The 17,177-nt window shown below is 43.4% G+C and overlaps 1 protein-coding gene across 2 annotated transcripts; it reads right to left on the reverse strand.

Moving 5' to 3' along the window:
- Positions 1–4,057: 4,057 nt before the first annotated feature.
- Positions 4,058–12,706, reverse strand: TLR8 (toll like receptor 8). 2 transcript variants are annotated; one of them, XM_054007701.1, is made up of 3 exons: positions 11,983–12,706; positions 7,761–7,944; positions 4,058–7,445 (listed from the first exon to the last, which is right to left on the reverse strand). In XM_054007701.1, the coding sequence occupies exons 2-3, from the start codon at positions 7,936–7,938 to the stop codon at positions 4,789–4,791; spliced, it is 2,835 nt and encodes a 944-aa protein (XP_053863676.1). In that variant the 5' UTR covers positions 7,939–7,944; positions 11,983–12,706; the 3' UTR covers positions 4,058–4,788. The 2 variants fall into 2 exon arrangements, with proteins under 2 accessions (XP_053863676.1, XP_053863666.1); XM_054007691.1 differs by having other exon boundaries at positions 4,058–7,944.
- Positions 12,707–17,177: the final 4,471 nt, after the last annotated feature.

Raw genomic sequence — 17,177 nt, forward strand, 5'->3', positions numbered from 1 at the left:
GGCCTTCCTTTAAAGAAGCATCCCCATATCAGCGTGGTCTATTTGGGAAAGATAATATTTACTCCCTTGTGTGGCTGAGCTGGGCTGTGACAATCCAACCCATCATGAGTACTGTGAGAAATGGGGCACAACACTAACCAAGGCAGTGTCATTTCAGGGACTGTATGGGCCTCAAAGTTCAAACAAACAAGCTATATAAAGTCCTTTTCTTTACTGGGAAGCCAAATGGAAGTTTTTCTAGAAGGGTATTTTTAGAAATCTCAGTATAATGACAAATTTCAATAATTTTAAATAACTTTTTTGTGAAATGATGCAGAGCACAATTAGTACAGAGACATGAATAGTGAGAGATCCAAGCTGGTTTGCCTGATATTGTGTAAAAATGTGTGTAAGTTTGATATAGAAGGCCTTGCCAAACTAATTATTGATGCATATGCAACCATCATCATAGACAGTGACTTGTTTATACTGCTCTATATACTATACCAGTGTTTCTCAATCTGGGAGTTGTGATTTATTTGATAATTTATATGGTAAAAATGAGAAAATAAGCAATTTTTCAGTAATACTGTGCTGTGATACTTGTATTTTTATGTCTGATTTTGTAAGCAAGTGTTTTTTAAGTGAGGGGTACTCAAGACAAATCAGCCTCCTGAAGGAGGTACAGTAGTCTGGAAACATTGACAATCACTGCTCTAATTGACCTGGATCAAGAATGTCTTTGTTTTACTTTCTATTTCTATAGTAAGGCTATTGGGATATCAGCATTAAAATACAGTCTCAGAAGGATTTTTTTAATCATGTTTTTAAGAAATTTCATAAATGGACCACTGCACTTCCCCCAAATTAATGAGTCTGATGTTTCATTTTTTAAGACCAAAGGTCCCTGCATCTTTCAAGTATTAGAGTGAGTTGTTTTCCAGAAATCCAAAGGTGGAAGTTCATTAGCAATCTATTGTGTGTAATACATTTTATAGTAACAAATAAAAAGGAAGTCACAACTGGTCTAGTCAAATTTGCTTCCTGTCCTCTAGTCAGGGACATATTTCCCTGCTGTCAACAGTTCTCTCCGGAAACAGCAAAAGAAAGATCACAGATCAATCTATAAACTGAAAAGGGTATTCCCAGAAACACTGAGAAAATGAATGCCAAGGGCTTTTGTTACACTTTACCAGGGAGATCAGGAGTGAATGCACCAAACCGAAAACTCACTGCTGCGGAAATAAACACTAAGGGCTAGACTCTGCTTGGAGACAGCAGAATCTGCTACCATTTGCTGCTCTGAGGTGTACAGTGCCTCACAGAGCTGGGGAAAGGAGGCAAGACCGTGGCTGGCAGTGCAGGAGAGAGTAAGGTGCATCGCTGGCCTCCCCTCTGCGCTGCTATGGTGCCGAGCACCCCCCTCGCCGGGCCCCCCAGGTGGGGGGTGAGGTGACACCCCCACGTGCCCCAGGCCGGGCCAAGCCGCGGTGGGGTCCCTGTCACTTTAAGAGCAGGGCTGGGCTGAGCAGAGCCGGCTGGGGGTTGCTCCGCTCCCGGCTGCAGGCTGATGCCGGAGCCCAGGCTGAGAGCCAGGCTCGTCTCCTGCACCAGCTCTGGGCGAGGCTTTGCTGCGGCTCCCCCAGGCCTCCCGGGCCGGGCCGCCGCACAGTAGGGGCGGGTTGCATGAGGCAGAGCAGGACCCAATAGGGCCGAGGGCTGAACAGGCCCGGCAGGGGGCTGCTGGAGGGGGGAAGCTGGGGAAGGGGTGGCACGGCCTCAACCCCCTGGGGCTGCCTGCCCCGCGGAGGAGGCAGAGGGGCGCAAGTCACAGCAGGACCACAGCCCCCCGGGGGAGGGGATCTGGGGCCAGCCCAGGGAGGCAGGAGCAGCCCCGGGGGTGCTGGGCGCGTGCAGGGCAGAGCCCCGGGAGAGCCCCAGCCCCGCGGCGGGCAGTGCTGCAGAGGAGGAGCCCGCGCCCCCCGGCGGGCGAGGGGATCCCCAGGCAGGGGGAGCTGGGCCGCCCGCGCCCACCTCTCGCGGCCGCTCCATGCTGCTCCCAGTACTGCTTTCCGCCGGCACGGCTGCCCTGTCAGCCGCTTTTGGATCTTTAAATAGCCGTCCAGGGGAAATCCCGGACATTTTTAACTTTTTACAAATTCCCCCCGGACGGCTATTTAAAGACCCAAAAGCCGGACATGTCCGGGGAAACCCGGACGTATGGTAACCCTATCCTCGCAGTAAACTTGTGAATAATAAAGGCCCCAGCCTGCTACTACTGAGGTCAATTGATATTTTGCTATTGATTTCTATAGCAGCAAGGAGAGGTCTTTAACAGTCATTTAAAAAAACTGTTACAGAATATTTTTATGGTAGCTTTTTAGCAGATGACCTTAATTTTTTTCAAAGATTTGTTTTGAATTCTAGGAAATAGCTAAACAAATGTAGGGGATAGTGTTCTCTTTTCAACCTATTCAGAAGTAGAATTGAGTTCTGAAAGAAAAAATAAGGACTTTGAATCCAATCCCAATACACTATGCAAACGCCCACAGAAATAGACTTTACAAAGAGCTCTAGCTCTACTAGTTATTGCTAGCAGCAATTATTAGCAGACTAGGCCTCTGATTTCTCATACTGTCATGAGATTTAATTGAGATAAAAGACAAGGGGCATGACTAGGAAACGAGACTTTGGGTATTTTTTCCCGCTTTGCAATAGCAGAGAAATGAAAGTGAAAATGTGAAACTACCTATAGAAATATTCCGAGCTCAGAACAGTCAGTTCATGTGTTGTTTCAAAGTTGCTTTTTGTTAAACTTAGAAGGATAGTGAAAACTAGACTTCCCATGACCTGGCATCACCTGATGTGACCACAGATTTGTGTGCTCCCAGTTTGCATCAGCACAGTATGAACCAATCAGTGACAAAGTCACTCTGTAAATGTCAAGAGAGAGAAAATTAAAAGTGGAGCTGGTCAGGAATTTTTCAATGAATCATCTTTTCCCCCCAAAATGCTGATTTGTCACAATAAAAACTGCTTGCAAAACAGGGCCAGTTTTGACAAATCTCCTGATTCAGAAAATGACTGGGGACAAATGTTTCAATAGTGTCCCATTTTGACATTTACCAAATGAAAAGTTTTGGGAGTTTAAGTCTCAAAAACTGTTTCAAATTTTTAGTAAATTTAGACCAAAAAAAAAAAAAAGGTCAGAACTGAAATTAAATATGATTGAACTGAACCACATTTTTTTCAGATTTTCAGTTTGTGAAAATATTTGAGATTTTGTCTTATTCCAACTCAGGATGGGAAAATGTATTGCTATCTGTAATTTTTGCAGGATGGAAAAATCATTTCTTGCCCAGCTCTAGTTATAAGGAAAAAGATAATAGAAAAGCTCCTATAAGCTTTATTGGGCAATGTATTCATTTCTGTTAAAGGGTCAAAGTACCACATCCAAAATCATTGACGTGAGTGGAACTGCTCAGGTATAACTGAGAAAAGTATTGCTCCATTGTGTTCTGTTTTACATTCAGTCAGTTGGATTCTCCCATTTAAGTGTTACTAGCTGATGACTTGTACAAACATTTTTGATTTTGTTGTCATCTAACCTTCATGTCATTGCTCCTGATAAGTGAGTTTGGTTTAGATCTTCAGTGGGGCCTATGGGAGTTAGGCACCCCAGTCTTATTGATTTCTAATGCAGTAGCTCTCAAACTTTTTTACTGGTGACCTCTTTCACATATCAAGCCTCTGAGTGCGACCCCCCTCCCCTTATAAATTAAAAGCACTTTTTAATATATTTAACACCATTATAAATGCTGGAGGCAAAGCAGGGTTTGGGGTGAAGGTTGACAGCTCACGACCTGCCCATGTAATACCCTCACGACACCCTGAGGGGTCCTGACCCCCAGTTTGAGAACCCCTGTTCTAATAGGATTTGGGCACCAAATTCCTTTATGTATACTTGAAACTATCAGCCTTTATTAATAGGTTTATCAGTGAATCAGTTTATTAGGATGATTTCCACTAATAGAGAAGAATTATTTTATTCCCTATGGTAGATAGCCATTTGCATCCATTAAGAGGATGCTGATGTAAGAGAAGACACAATTTTAAGGGTAATAATGCAGTCCACGAAGTTACAGAGCCCACCCAATTATATAGTGTAATATAATGCCCCATGCCAGGAGCAAGGGCAGTTACAAGACATCTGACACTGGATCCAAGCATGGGTAATTGATGGCTAACAACCAGAGTCAGGCAGTGAGGTCACAGTGCATACACTTTCCACGTGTATAACAGGTATACCAGAAAGCAAAGTCTGATTTTAAAGAAGCAAACATTCTAAATCAACACAAGACTAAAACACACAAAGAAGCACCACTAGCCCACTTGAATGTGTCCCTGTTAAGCCGCACCTATAGGTAGCTAAAGGTAAGACTGTTCTTAATTCTCATTAGCAAGTTAGACAGTTTTGGAAGTTCCATGATGTTAAAAATACAATTAATAATGGCTAATTACATGTATAATTAGTGGTGATAACTGACAAATATTGAGAAACAGTTTACACAAATCATCAGTACAGCACAGTATGTGTGTATATGATCTTCCACTTGCCTGTAGTATCATAACTGGCAGGAATTCAGGCCAAATGTTTGTTTCCTTCAAACTTCCTCAAACACATTAGTAGAGAATCAACATGTCCAATGATGCTGTTTTAACTAGATTCTAATTAGGTACTCAAAACTGATAATGTCTCAATACAAAGATATCTGTACAAGAAAGAAAGACATTTTTCTGTCTTTACTGTCATTTAATGGAATCTGTGTACAATGCATTATATCTTTTATAATTTTCTGTTAGCACTACACTTTTTAGATTTTGCCAGAAAAGGCCTTCAGCGTGTGGATTCTTAGGCCAGTCAAGAACAGAGCTCTTGCAGATCCTCCTTCTCAGCCTCAGGTACTGGGAATGCTGTAGCACCGGCTCCAGTAGAATAAACACAATCACATCTGTATTCTCATCCATTAGTCTCTGCAGAGCGATATAAAAAGCAGTTTTAAAGTTCCCGTTTTTCACATATCTTTCAGTTAGAACAAATATTGTCTTTCTGCTGTGATGGATGCTCTGTGCAAGGTTATCAATGACAGCCTTTCCCGGCTCCCAGTCCCTTTCCTCCAAACAAAGCAGAACGTGCTTGTCTCCATTTTCCTCTAGACGAAATCGTAGCTCATTTATTACCCAATCAGTTACTGCCATATCCTGAGTATCATAGGCTATGTAAGCATCATAGAGAGCTTTGGTCATGCCAAGAGATTTATATCCTTTTAGTTTTGCTGTACAAAAATAGTAAATATACCAGGCATCCCAATAAAATAAATGTTTTGTGATAGCTGTCGTCATAATGGTCAAAATAATGAAGAATGATAAACTAAAGCATATTGCTGCAATGTTATCCAAAGTACAGGCATATATGTCTAAACTTATGATGCTCTTCCCTCTTTGGTCTCCAGGTGTTGCACAAATGACATCTGTTGCCAGTCGTGGGATACTAACATTAACATAATGGTTTATCCAGTTTTTGAAATCAACAGTTGCACAGGTGCATTCGAAAGGGTTTCCTTTTAAGTCCAAAAGCTCTAAATAAATGAAGTTATCATACTGACGTATTGACTGGTTTATGGAAGGCAGCTCATTGTAACTTAAATCAAGGTGCAGCAGGCTGCTGGCTTTGTTAAAAAATCCATCAGCAAGCTGAGAAATCTTGTTTTGTCGAAGCACTAGTCTCTGAAGGGAAGCTGTGCAGTTGGCAAGGTTATCGGTTACAAAAGACAGTTCGTTTGAGCTCAGATCCAATAATGTAAGGTTCTGAAACCGTTGCAGGGCTGACCAATCAAAGTACTTTAATTCATTGTTGTTTATGTGTAGCTCAATTAGACTTTGTGGCAGGCCACAAAATGCCTTGGTGGGAATTTCATGAAGTCTGTTGTGGGATATGTCGAGGTGAGTCAGATTGCAGAGGTTTTTAAAAATATTTATGTATCTATTATCTCCTTTTTTCCATAAAATATCAAGGCGGTTTCCTTTGAACACTAATTCTTTCAGGGAGCTGCTTGTTAGATTAGGCTCTGTGAGTGTAAAAATTGCATTGTAACTTAAATTTAAAACTTTTAGATATGGAAGATTTTCAGTAAATCCCAATCTGTGTGTTATCCCTGACACAATAAAATAGTGTACGTTGTAGCTGAGGTCCAGTACCTCTAGCTTAGGCAGTTCATAAAATGCATAGTGATAAGCCAAATCAAGTTTATTAAAAGACAGATCTAAATATTTGAGATTAGGTAGAAAGATAAATTCAGTGCCATTCAAAGCTTGTCCAATGCCATTTGAAGACAAATTCAAACAGGCTATATCATGGAAACCTTTAAATTGCTCTTGGTCAATGAAGAAAATACTATTTAAGCTTAGATCTAATGATTTACCATACATGCTGCATTGGGGTTTGATTAAAGGAAAAATGGAATTATACACACTGCTACTGGATTTGCCTTCTGCCGGTAGCATACTATTTACTGATGGCTCAAGATCAGTATCTGTTGAACGACTTCGAATTACATGATTTTGGACTGATTCTCCTCTAATAACACTGTTATTGCTGCCCTCTAATATGGGTGATATCCTGTTGTCAGACAAAGAAATTGTAGTCAGATTAGCAAAGAGCTGAAACACACTGAAATCAATTTGCTTGATAAAGTTGACTCCTAAATTGAGGGTGTTTAGTTTAGTAAGATTTATGAGAGGCCGAAGGTGTTTGCTCTTAAGTTCCTTGAACACGTAACCTCTTAAGTGCAGTTGCTGGAGAGAGACCAGGTTGGAGAACTTAACTGAAATATTTATATACCTTGGGTATGATTTCCTTGCATAGTTAAAAGATAAATCAAGCACCTCCAAATAAGGCAGCTGGAGTAAAAACTCTCCAGAGGCTATTTCCTTTATTAAGTAGTTAAATTCAAGATGCAGCACCTTTAACTGAGTTGTGTTATAAAACCAGCTGGCAGGTAAGCGAATGAGAGAGGTGCTGGAGAGGTTTAAATTCTGTAAATTTTTCAGATGCTGGAAAGCAAGAGGATGTATTTGAATGGCGGAGTCCCCACTGCAAGGTTCACATGGGTAGGGGGCATTGTAGCACCTTGGACAGTTTCCACTTAAGTCAAGGACTTCTACATTAGACAGTTCATTAAAATCATCTTGGTTGATGGTTTTGATCTTGTTGCTGTTGAGGTAAAGTTTCCTTAGAGATGAAGGCAGTTTGCTTGGAACTCGGGTCAGGTTGTTGAAGGCGAGTGACAGGACTGTCAAAATCGTGAGGTCTGAGAAAGCCCCATTGTCTGCGAGGAAAGGTTTTTCGCAGGGATTCCCATAATAACAATTCCCATCCATATAGAGTTCTTTCAGTTGTGTGAGTTCTGAAAAATGTTGCCGACAGACAGAGAGCATGTTGTTATATCTCAAACTCAGTGAGGTTAAGGACAATGGCATCCCAACTGGTATTTTACATAGGTGATTTTCATCAGCTAGTAGTTCCCTTAGCTTTGTTAAATTAGCAAAAGCTCCATTTTCAATTACCATTCCTTTTTTACACAAATCATGAGCCTCTTCCTCTCCCTTAAAGTAGTGATTCCTGTTTAGATCTATTTTCATAAGATTATTCAGGCCCTGAAAAGATTTTTTAAACACCTCCTTTATAAGGTTGTCTGAGAGCTTTAATTCTGTTACATTACCATGCATTGCAGCAGGCACACTTCTCAGTTGACGGGCACTGCAGTCAAAAATGACGGAGGAGTTATTCACGCTGACATCACATGGCAGGGTTCTAGGATACTTGGTCTCAGCAAGAATTTCTGAAGTACCATAGGCCAGAAGTAGCCGCCATATCAGATTTGGGATTGTGGGATTCATGTTTCCCTTAAAAAAGAGAGTGTGCTTTTAATAATAATAAATAGGTGGCATTGGTATAGCAGTTTTGAAAATAGCATCATCAGTTCATCAATTCATGGGCCAAGATTTGCAAAACTGTATGCCTGAATTTCTGGTGCTTAACGTAAAACAAATGTAAAGGGCCTGATTTTTAGTGGATGGGGCTGAGCAGTTTCTGAAAAGCAGATCTTGTCAAGGGTATCTCAGCTTGAATACCCAAAAATACAGGCACCCAAAATCACTAGTCTTTTTTTGTACATTGTAGCTATGGTTTTTAAGACATTTTAGTTTGTCTTCTTTATCCCTCCCATTACAAGTGCAACCAAAAAGTTTAGTTACAAGGTTGATGGGAAATTATATATAGTATAGAAATTAATTATAATGGCATCTTAGTATCATCCAACCTGTGCACAGCATTAGGCAGGTGCCTTGTATATAAAATAGTATGTGTTCATGTGATTAAAGATTGTATCATAATGCATATGCACAAGGGAGCTGAATTAAGGTTGCACAGGCAAACTTAATTCTGGCATTTCCTAATTTTCAGTGATTGCCTTTGAAACCTTCATGTTCTTTTGAATATAAGTTTTTTTCTGTTACTTTCTAAAAAGCAAACTGACCCTCCCCCCCCCCCCGCCATCTGGCATCTCATAGAATCATATTGACACCCACAAGGGTCGTCAGAAGGGTGAGACCTTTAGATCCACCACGCAGTCCTCTACTGCTTGAGCTAGTGGAGTAACTAGCAGCATTAGTCGGCTGTTCTCCTCTATGCTGCACCAACCACTACAGGCAGATGAGACATATTTTGTCAGTGCATTTCTCAGCTATTTGCCAGACAGCAGAAGAATATTGGCATGCAGGAATCTAGACTCCAGTTGCTGGTTCTGGAGGGGAGTATTCTCCAGTGGTTACAGACTGTTTTTGCTTCTTTCCCCACCATCATGTCCCCCACACACTTTTGTGTCTGTACTTTAGCATGTATCCCCAGCCTGTCCTCTCCCCTTCTGTCCTATCCAGGTTGCTCCTCTTTCACTCTGTTCCTCTACTCCCCACACAACCTGCTCCTAACTCTGCCCCTCCAACTCTGCCCTCACTCCTCTGCATTCATGTCAGGATGCTTCTCCCTTCTTTTCCATGCTGCCTGGGTATCACTGGGGGTGGGGATGGGGGAGCACTGAGAGCACAGGAGAGGCAATCTCCTGCTCTCATTTCCTGTGCCCGGTACCACAATTACAGGGAAAGCCTTGCTCCAGCCCTGGAGCTGGACCACATTCAGAAATGAACAGCCCCAGTCTTTTCGGTCTCTCCTCAGGTGGAAGTCTTTCCCTGCCATCTGTTTGCCAGCTAGATTTCTTCAGTGATTTAAAAAAAATGGACAGCTAAACATCCTGATGCCGGTTTTAAAAAGCTCTACCTAAAAACTGCATAACAGAATAAATAGGGCACGTAGTTGTCAAAACAAAAGTAATATGGGAGAGGAAGTGGCGGGAAGAGCCTGGGAGGAGTACGAATAGGAAGGCACTGGCAACCAGTTCGAAAATGCTCATCCTGCCTCAGCCAGGCTACCAGTTAGGCATATGGAGCGGATTCAAACCTGTGCTCACAGGCACAGGGTTCCTTATCATTCATTGTACCAGTTCCCTTGAACTCTCCAATTCCTTCTCCCATTTTCTAGTTTTAAAATATCAAAGTATTTGGGGCCACGCTCAGACATGCTGGAGATGAACACAACTTCCTTGATTTCACCAACTTATGCCAAAGCTGCGGTAGACCCCATGAGTGTCCACATTTTGCCAAGAATCCAGCGTTGATTGGTGCTAATTTCCTGTATAAAAAGCTAGGTGGGAGGCATGTGATTTCTGTACAGCTTTGTGATTCCCCTATGTAACAAGCTAGCTGGCTGAGTTCACATGCAGTTTATGTTAACGGGACCCTGAAATGAAGACAGTAATCCTGCACAATCTACACATCCATGTTTAGAAGCAATAATTCAGTGCCACCTTTCCAACAGCATGTTACATGCATTTATTATTTGTTGCCTGATTCTTTTCTAGGGCTAATTACAGATGCTGAAATAAATGTATTAAAACAATTACTACTATGGCATCATTTGTTAGGAAAAACTTGAGGACACACAAGTCATGCAATTCAGTTTGAATTCAGTGGAGGTTTTGCCTGAGCAATGAGTGCAGGACATAACGTGGCTTTTACTGCTACTCTACAGAAATCACGTGCTTCCCTGAACATGTACAAACAGCAATTCCGGTTGTGAAATAGGAAATATGATTTATTGCTAGCAGAACACAAACAATTTGGAATAGCTTCTTTGACTTAGAAAAGGCTGATTAGAATTGCTTACCAGGCAGCATTTTCCTGGGAATTCACTCTACTACTTTTCCACTGCTTTACTTCCCTTTATTAGGATTATTGGATAAAAATTATTAGGGAATTATCCAAAGCCCATTGAAGTCAATCTAAAGACACCTATTGACTTCACTGGGCTTTGGATCAGGCCATGAAGGTTTTTACGTGACTATTATTGTCACAAAGAGACTCGCGCTTTATTTACTCTGCATTAACTGTCCCAATAGCAACGTTGGTTTGAAATCACTCCATGATAGCTGCTTGTGTCATGTTTAGAAATACCTGAAATTCTGAGGATCATTTTGACCCCCTGCTCCCAATGAAGTCAGTGGTAAAATTTCTATTGACTGAATTGGAAGCAGGAGCAGGCTCCTTGTCAGCATCTGTGGTTTACAAATGAGATGCCAGCAAAAACCACAAAAGCCAAAATATTTGAACCCTGTTTTGGAAACAGAGAATTAAACGTTAGATAACAAGTCAATTTAGCATCTCATTACAATCTTCAGGGAGTGTCTACACTGCAATCTAAGGTGTGATTGCAGCTCCGATAGACAGAGCTGCACTAGCCTGGCTAAAAATAGCTGTTTAGATGCAACAGTGTGAGCTGTACACATCTGCCTGGAATCCTGGGTACCAACATGTGTTGCTACAGCCCCCGCATCTACGCTGTTCTCTTTAGCCATATTAGCGCAGGCATGTAAAACTGCTGTGCGCACATCAGTTTGAGCCATTTGTAATGTTGTAGCCAGGCTAGTCCCAGGATATTAGAGAGACAAAGTAGTTGAGGTCATATCTTTAACTGGGCCAATTTTTGAAGTCAGACCTCAGATTGGAGTGTACAGCTGGTTCTGATCCTGCAAACACATAGGTGAATGAGTAACAGTTGTACACAGGAATAGTCTTATTGAGCTCAGTGGAAATACTCACAACCATGAATCTATTCACTTGTGTGTCTGTGGGATCAGAGACAGTTTTATCCTTCAGATGTCTTTAATTTTTTAAGATTCATGCTAAAGAGAGGAAAATTGATAGGAAGGAAACTCCTAACATGCTGAAGGCAAGATTCATAATGTGACAGACATATAAACAGGAAGAATGAAGGGGTGAAAGAAGTGGAAAGAAGAAAGGCAAAGAAGCCAAGGAGACCATAGTCATACTTTTTTTTATTATTATTTTGTAAAAATTGTGTTCAAGTTATATATCAGATAAAACTAGGTACTGTATGATCAAAACACTTTACATTTTAACAAAATTGCATTTAACTTAGAAAATGATGAATAAAAGCATCCAAGTTTTAGAATGATCTGTAAGAGATGGTAAATCTATACAACTTGATTGGTAAGCCACAGAAAAAGTAAGACAACATTTAAACAAAATATAACATTGTCTAATTAAACATTTTTTAAAAAAAGATTGAAATGTTTTTATTCCTTTCGACATGATAGAGTTACCAGTGCCACTTCCCAACATACAGCTGCAGCTTGCACAATACTTAAAAGCACATATTTCTTCCAAACTTCCTACTAGTTAGAGATTTTCTAATTAGATGCTGTGGTGCTGATTCGGATCTCGTTTACTCTGACATAAATCGGGTGGGAAAATCAAAGTTTCTTTAAAAATGGCTGAATGTATGCACTTTTGTAAAATAAAAATACTTACTTAATTTTTCTGCTATAAAAGATGTCAGTCCAGTGAAGAGTTTTTTTAAAAACAGAACAGAAGGGATAGGCACCAGAAGCTGATCGCACAGATAGTAACTGAAGTACACTGATCAACTTCCCCAAATTGTCACTACAGTGACAACAAAGCTGGCTTGTGGTTTGCTATAGTCCAAGTGGGAAGAACAGAAGCCACACCTATTTTGATAGTGTAATTTATTGATTCATTTGGCACAAGAATATGCTGATAAACTGAAATGACAAAACATGGCAAATTGAAGCATGGTTGAACAATAACTTTGTAAGCCAGGGAAAGTCCATAATAGAGAACAGAAAGCAGGCAAACTATTCAGAAGATAAAACATAAATCAGAGGGGAAAAAAAAAAAATCACAAAAGCTGAGATTTTCTCAGGCAGCATAACATTAGGATTATTCTTTGTTGTGTCTTTTGCCCTTTACACAATGAAAATTGTGGGAAGAAAGAAACCACATGAGCACAGTGGGATCCAGTTTACCATGTTTACTAATGATAACCAACATGCAAGGCCTAATTAACCTATACAGATTGCTGCTTTGGCTGGTTTGTAAAGTGTAGAATACAGTGAGGCCATTAGATGGCTCCCAAACTGCTTAAAGAAAGGGTGGGCAAACTTTTTGGCCTGAGGGCCACATCGGGGTTGTGCAAGTGTATGGAGGGCAGGGTAGGGAAGGCTGTGCCTCCCCAAACAGCCTGGACCCCGCCCCCTCCCACTTCCTGCCCCTTGACTGCCCCCCTCAGAACCTCCGACCCATCCAACGCCCCCTGTGCTCTTCATCCCCTAACTACCCCCTCCCAGGACCCCCCGCCCCTAACTGCCCCCCAGGATCCCACCCCCTTATCCACACAGCCCCCCCCGCTCCCTGTCCCCTGACTGCCCTCCCGACCCCATCCACATCCCCGCCCCCTGACCAGGGCCGGCTCCAGGCACCAGCATTCCAAGCAGGTGCTTGGGGCAGCAATCTGCAAGGGGCGGCAGTCCGTGTGTTTTTGATGCTCCAAGCAGCGTGCCGAATTGCCGCCGCAGATGGCGGGGGAAGTCCGTGGGCCGTTAGGGTGGCACGCGTGTTTCCGTGGCGGCGGCAATTTGGTGGCAGCTTCTATGTTCAGCTGCCCGCGGCGGCAATTCGGCGGCTTCTGTCTTCCGGCTGAAGACAGAACCTGCTGCCAAATTGCCGCCACCACGGAAATGCGCGTGCTGCCCTAACGGCACACGGACTGCCCCTGCTGTCCGCGGAGGCAATTCAGTGCGCTGCTTGGAGTGGCAAAAACAGTAGAGACGGCCCTGCCCCTGACAGGCCCCCCAGGATTCCCACTCCCAACCCTCCCTGTTCCCCACCTCCTGACCACCCCTCCCCCCAGAACCTCCACCCCATCCAACCGCTCCCTCCTCCCTGACTGCTCCCCAGGGCCCCCTGCTCCCTTACCCAACCTCCCCGCTCCCCGCCCTCTTACCAGCAGCAGGAGCTCGCAGCCACAATACCCGGCCAGAGTCAGCTGCGCTCCCCATGCTGCCCAGCAGGAGCGGCGGGCCAGAATGCGGCCCGTGCGGCGGCGTGGCTGCGGGAACAGTGGGGGAGGGGCCAGGGACTAGGCTCCCCAGCCAGGAGCTCAGGAGCCAGACAGGACGGTCCTGCAGGCCAGATGTGGCCTGCGGGCCATAGTTTGCCCACATCTGACCTAAAGGGATATTATTCTGTTCAGGGGCAGCTTTGAAAATTTTACAGTGAAATACATGCTCAGCTGAAAAGTGTAGCTTTCAAATAGTAAGGTGGCATGTGAGTGCTAAGTAAGATAGTTTTGCAAGGTAGTTGTAACATGCATACAACAATGTCCACATATTCATACGTTACTGTCTTCATGGCTGGAAGAGGTTTGATTTGTGTTCCCACCAACTTCACATGATTGAGGACCCCACCAGGTCCTTCTCTTCCCTCTCCCTTGCTCCTCGTCCCCTGACCACCCCCTCCTGGGACACCCCCCGCCCCTAACTGCCCCCCAGGATCCCACCCCCTTATCCAACCCTTCCTGCCCCCACCCCCCGCAATCTATCAAGGGAAGGAAGAGAGCCCAGAGACTTCAAAGTGTGTAGGTTTTTTGGCTGAGCACCTGTGAGATCAGGTTCATGTAATAAGCAAGGGACTGCCTGGTTTCAGTCTCAGCTCCTAGTCGGAGGCACACGCTGCATGTTATCTTGGGGGTTGGACTGGATTTTGGAGAGGTGAAGATATATTTTTCATTATCATGTCATCTCCTTCCCCATGCTTAAGTCAGGACCTATCAAGGTGAAAGACCAGTTTTAATTATTAGTTGGGCTGCCGATTCTGAGACATTATACTGCTCAGATGCACTGTTACAGGCATGGTGGAATTATAAGGCTATTTGCTATAAACAAACATTGACAGACTGACACATAGATCTGCACGCCCCCCTCCCTCTGTCACATCATCTTGCTAGGTCTCCAGATGACTTGTCACTTGTGAAGGGTTGTGGAAACAGGCTTGATACCTAATGCTCCAAACCAGAGCAACTGCAGCCCACAGAACTTTAACCATGCTGTGATTGTGAACGAAGCAATACCTCTGTGACGGTACCTCCCATAAGGCTTTATGGGAATATGAGATAACTGGAATATGTTTTGTGCTGCCTGTGCCATGTAACATATCTCTGTAAAGGTTATGGTCTACTATATCTATTCATCCTATTTGTACACATATATCATTTTGTACTTGAGGTTAAGAATATTGGTTGTATATTTGCTTAATTTCTAAGTAAGCTTTGTGAGGCATTTGGTCAGCTTCTGTAGGAAGGAATTCACAAGGTTAAGTACCCAGTCAGGAAGCACTTGGGGAACAATGCATCTTGGAGAACAATGCATCTTGGAATGCTCCGATCCACATAAGAATTCTTCCTGGAGACATACAAGATACCAGGTGGACAATGGCTTCTGCCTGTAAAGACTGAGTCATGCATGGACATGTGACTTGCCCAGGTGACTCCAGAATTCCATCTTGGAGCTGGACTTTGCATAGCAGTGAGGAGGGGGGGTCTCCACCCACAAGAGAAAGTCTATTTAAACCCGTGGGAGACCCCTCCATTTTGTCTTCAGCTGGCTAAGGGGAGACCTTCCCCCCGCCCCCAGGATACTTGGAAGAAACTGGCACAAAGGAGTGTGAGTGTTTGCTGGGCCCAGTCTAAAAGGAGATTAGTCTGTAAAAGGGAGCATTCTGGAACTGGTGAAGATCTTATCTGTATTTAGTTTGATTAGACATAGATTTGCGCATTTTATTTTATTTTGCTTGGTGACTTACTTTGTTCTGTCTGTTACTACTTGGAACCACTTAAATCCTACTTTCTGTATTTAATAAAATCACTTTTTATGTATTAATTAACTCAGATTATGTATTAATATCTGGAGGGGGGGCGGCAAACAACTGTGCATATCTCTCTATCAGTGTTATAGAGGGCAATTTATGAATTTACCCTGCATAAGCTTTATACAGGGTAAAACGGATTTATTTGGGTTTAGATCCCATGGGGAGTTGGGCATCTTAGTGCTAAAGACAAGCACACTTCTGTGAGCTGTTTTCAGGTAAACCTGCAGCTTTGGGGCAAGTAATTCAGACCCTGGGTCTTTGTTGGAGCACACGGGAGTATCTGGCTCAGCAAGACAGGGTGCTGGAGTCCTGAGCTGGCAGGGAAAACAGGAGCAGAGGTAGTCTTGGCACATCAGGTGGCAGCTCCCAGGGGGTTTCTGTGATCCAACCTGTCACAGTGGCGTAGTGGAACAGGGTCTGTGCACAACTGATTGCTTTGAGTTACTGGTAGTGATTTTAAGTGAGGTTTTAAGTGTGGTGGCTGGAGAACAGACAAAGTGGTTACTGGTTTGTTATTTTCTGTTTGCTTATTTCGGGTAAGGGAAGTAGGGACAGAAAAGGAAGCAAAGTAAGTAAGAAGGAAGATCAGAAGAAGCTAAAACTGCACTGGATGCAAATTTCCCAGAAAGGCTGAACACTGTGAAAGTCTTTGTTAACTAACAATCCCCTGAGCTGAGTGCATCCCAGTTTCAGTGAACTGCAGGGGTGTGTGGCCCAGCAGAAGAAAGCAGGAAAATGACTACCAGTGAAGCAGCTAACAAACTCGAGCTGGCTAGACTGGAAGCAAAAGAGAAAGAAAATGAACATAAAAGACTGATGGAGAGGGAGGAGGCTGCCCAGAAGAGAGCTATCGAGGCAGAGACAGCAAGGGTAGAGGCAGAGGCAACTGCCCACAAGAGCTATGGAGGCAGAGGAAACTGCCCACAAGAGAGCTATGGAGGCCCAGAAACATGAACTGGCTGTTATGGAGTTGAAGAGACAAAACCCCCCACCTGCTGGCTCACTTCCCCAAAAATCCACAAATGGGAGCGACTATGTCCACAGTCTGACGAGTCCAGCGATATTGCCGAATATTTCATCACCTTTGGGAGACTGTGCACCCTCCATGCCACCCCTGAAGATCAGAAGATGACCACATTGATAGCAAAATTGATGGGCAGAGCTCTGGACATATTTAATAAGATGCCTATTGATGATGCTTCAAAAACTATGGTAAATTTAAGGAACTGGTTTTGAAACAGTTTCAGGTTACACCTGAAACCTACAGGGTTAAATTCAGGAGTCTTAAGAGGGGATCTGGATTGAGTAATGTGGCTTATGTCAATGAAATGAGAGATTTGGTAAATAAGTGGGTGAGGGGGAAGACATTGCAAGCTTTGAAGGGATGTGTGATCTGGTTACTCAGGAACACTTCCTGAATATGTGCAGTGATGATGTAAAAAACAGTATTTATGGGACAAAAAGGTAAATGCGGTGGGTGAATTAGCTGGGTATGCAGACTCTTATGAGCAAGCACAAGCTGCAATCAAACATAAACCACTGGCAGAGGGGTATAAGGTTGGGGGAAAGCAGAATCACCGTTTTATCCCTGGGAAAAAGGAGGCTGGGCGGTCACCTCCCCATTCCCTTGGTACTCGTCCCAAATTTCCTGTGCAAGCCCAAGAGGTGCCATCATTGTAAGTCCACTGAGCACCTGAGGAATAAGTGTCCCTTGCTGAGTGGAAACAGGCAACAAGTAACACATGAAGCTGCGGCTTCTCAGAGCCAGGCTGTGGCCTCTT

This window comes from Malaclemys terrapin, chromosome 1 (genome assembly GCF_027887155.1).
Source record: "Malaclemys terrapin pileata isolate rMalTer1 chromosome 1, rMalTer1.hap1, whole genome shotgun sequence".
Taxonomy (NCBI): domain Eukaryota; kingdom Metazoa; phylum Chordata; order Testudines; family Emydidae; genus Malaclemys; species Malaclemys terrapin.

Coding starts and splice junctions, on each gene's coding strand:
- TLR8 (XM_054007691.1), bottom strand. CDS start 7,938: ATGAATCCCACAATCCCAAATCTGATATGGCGGCTACTTCTGGCCTAT.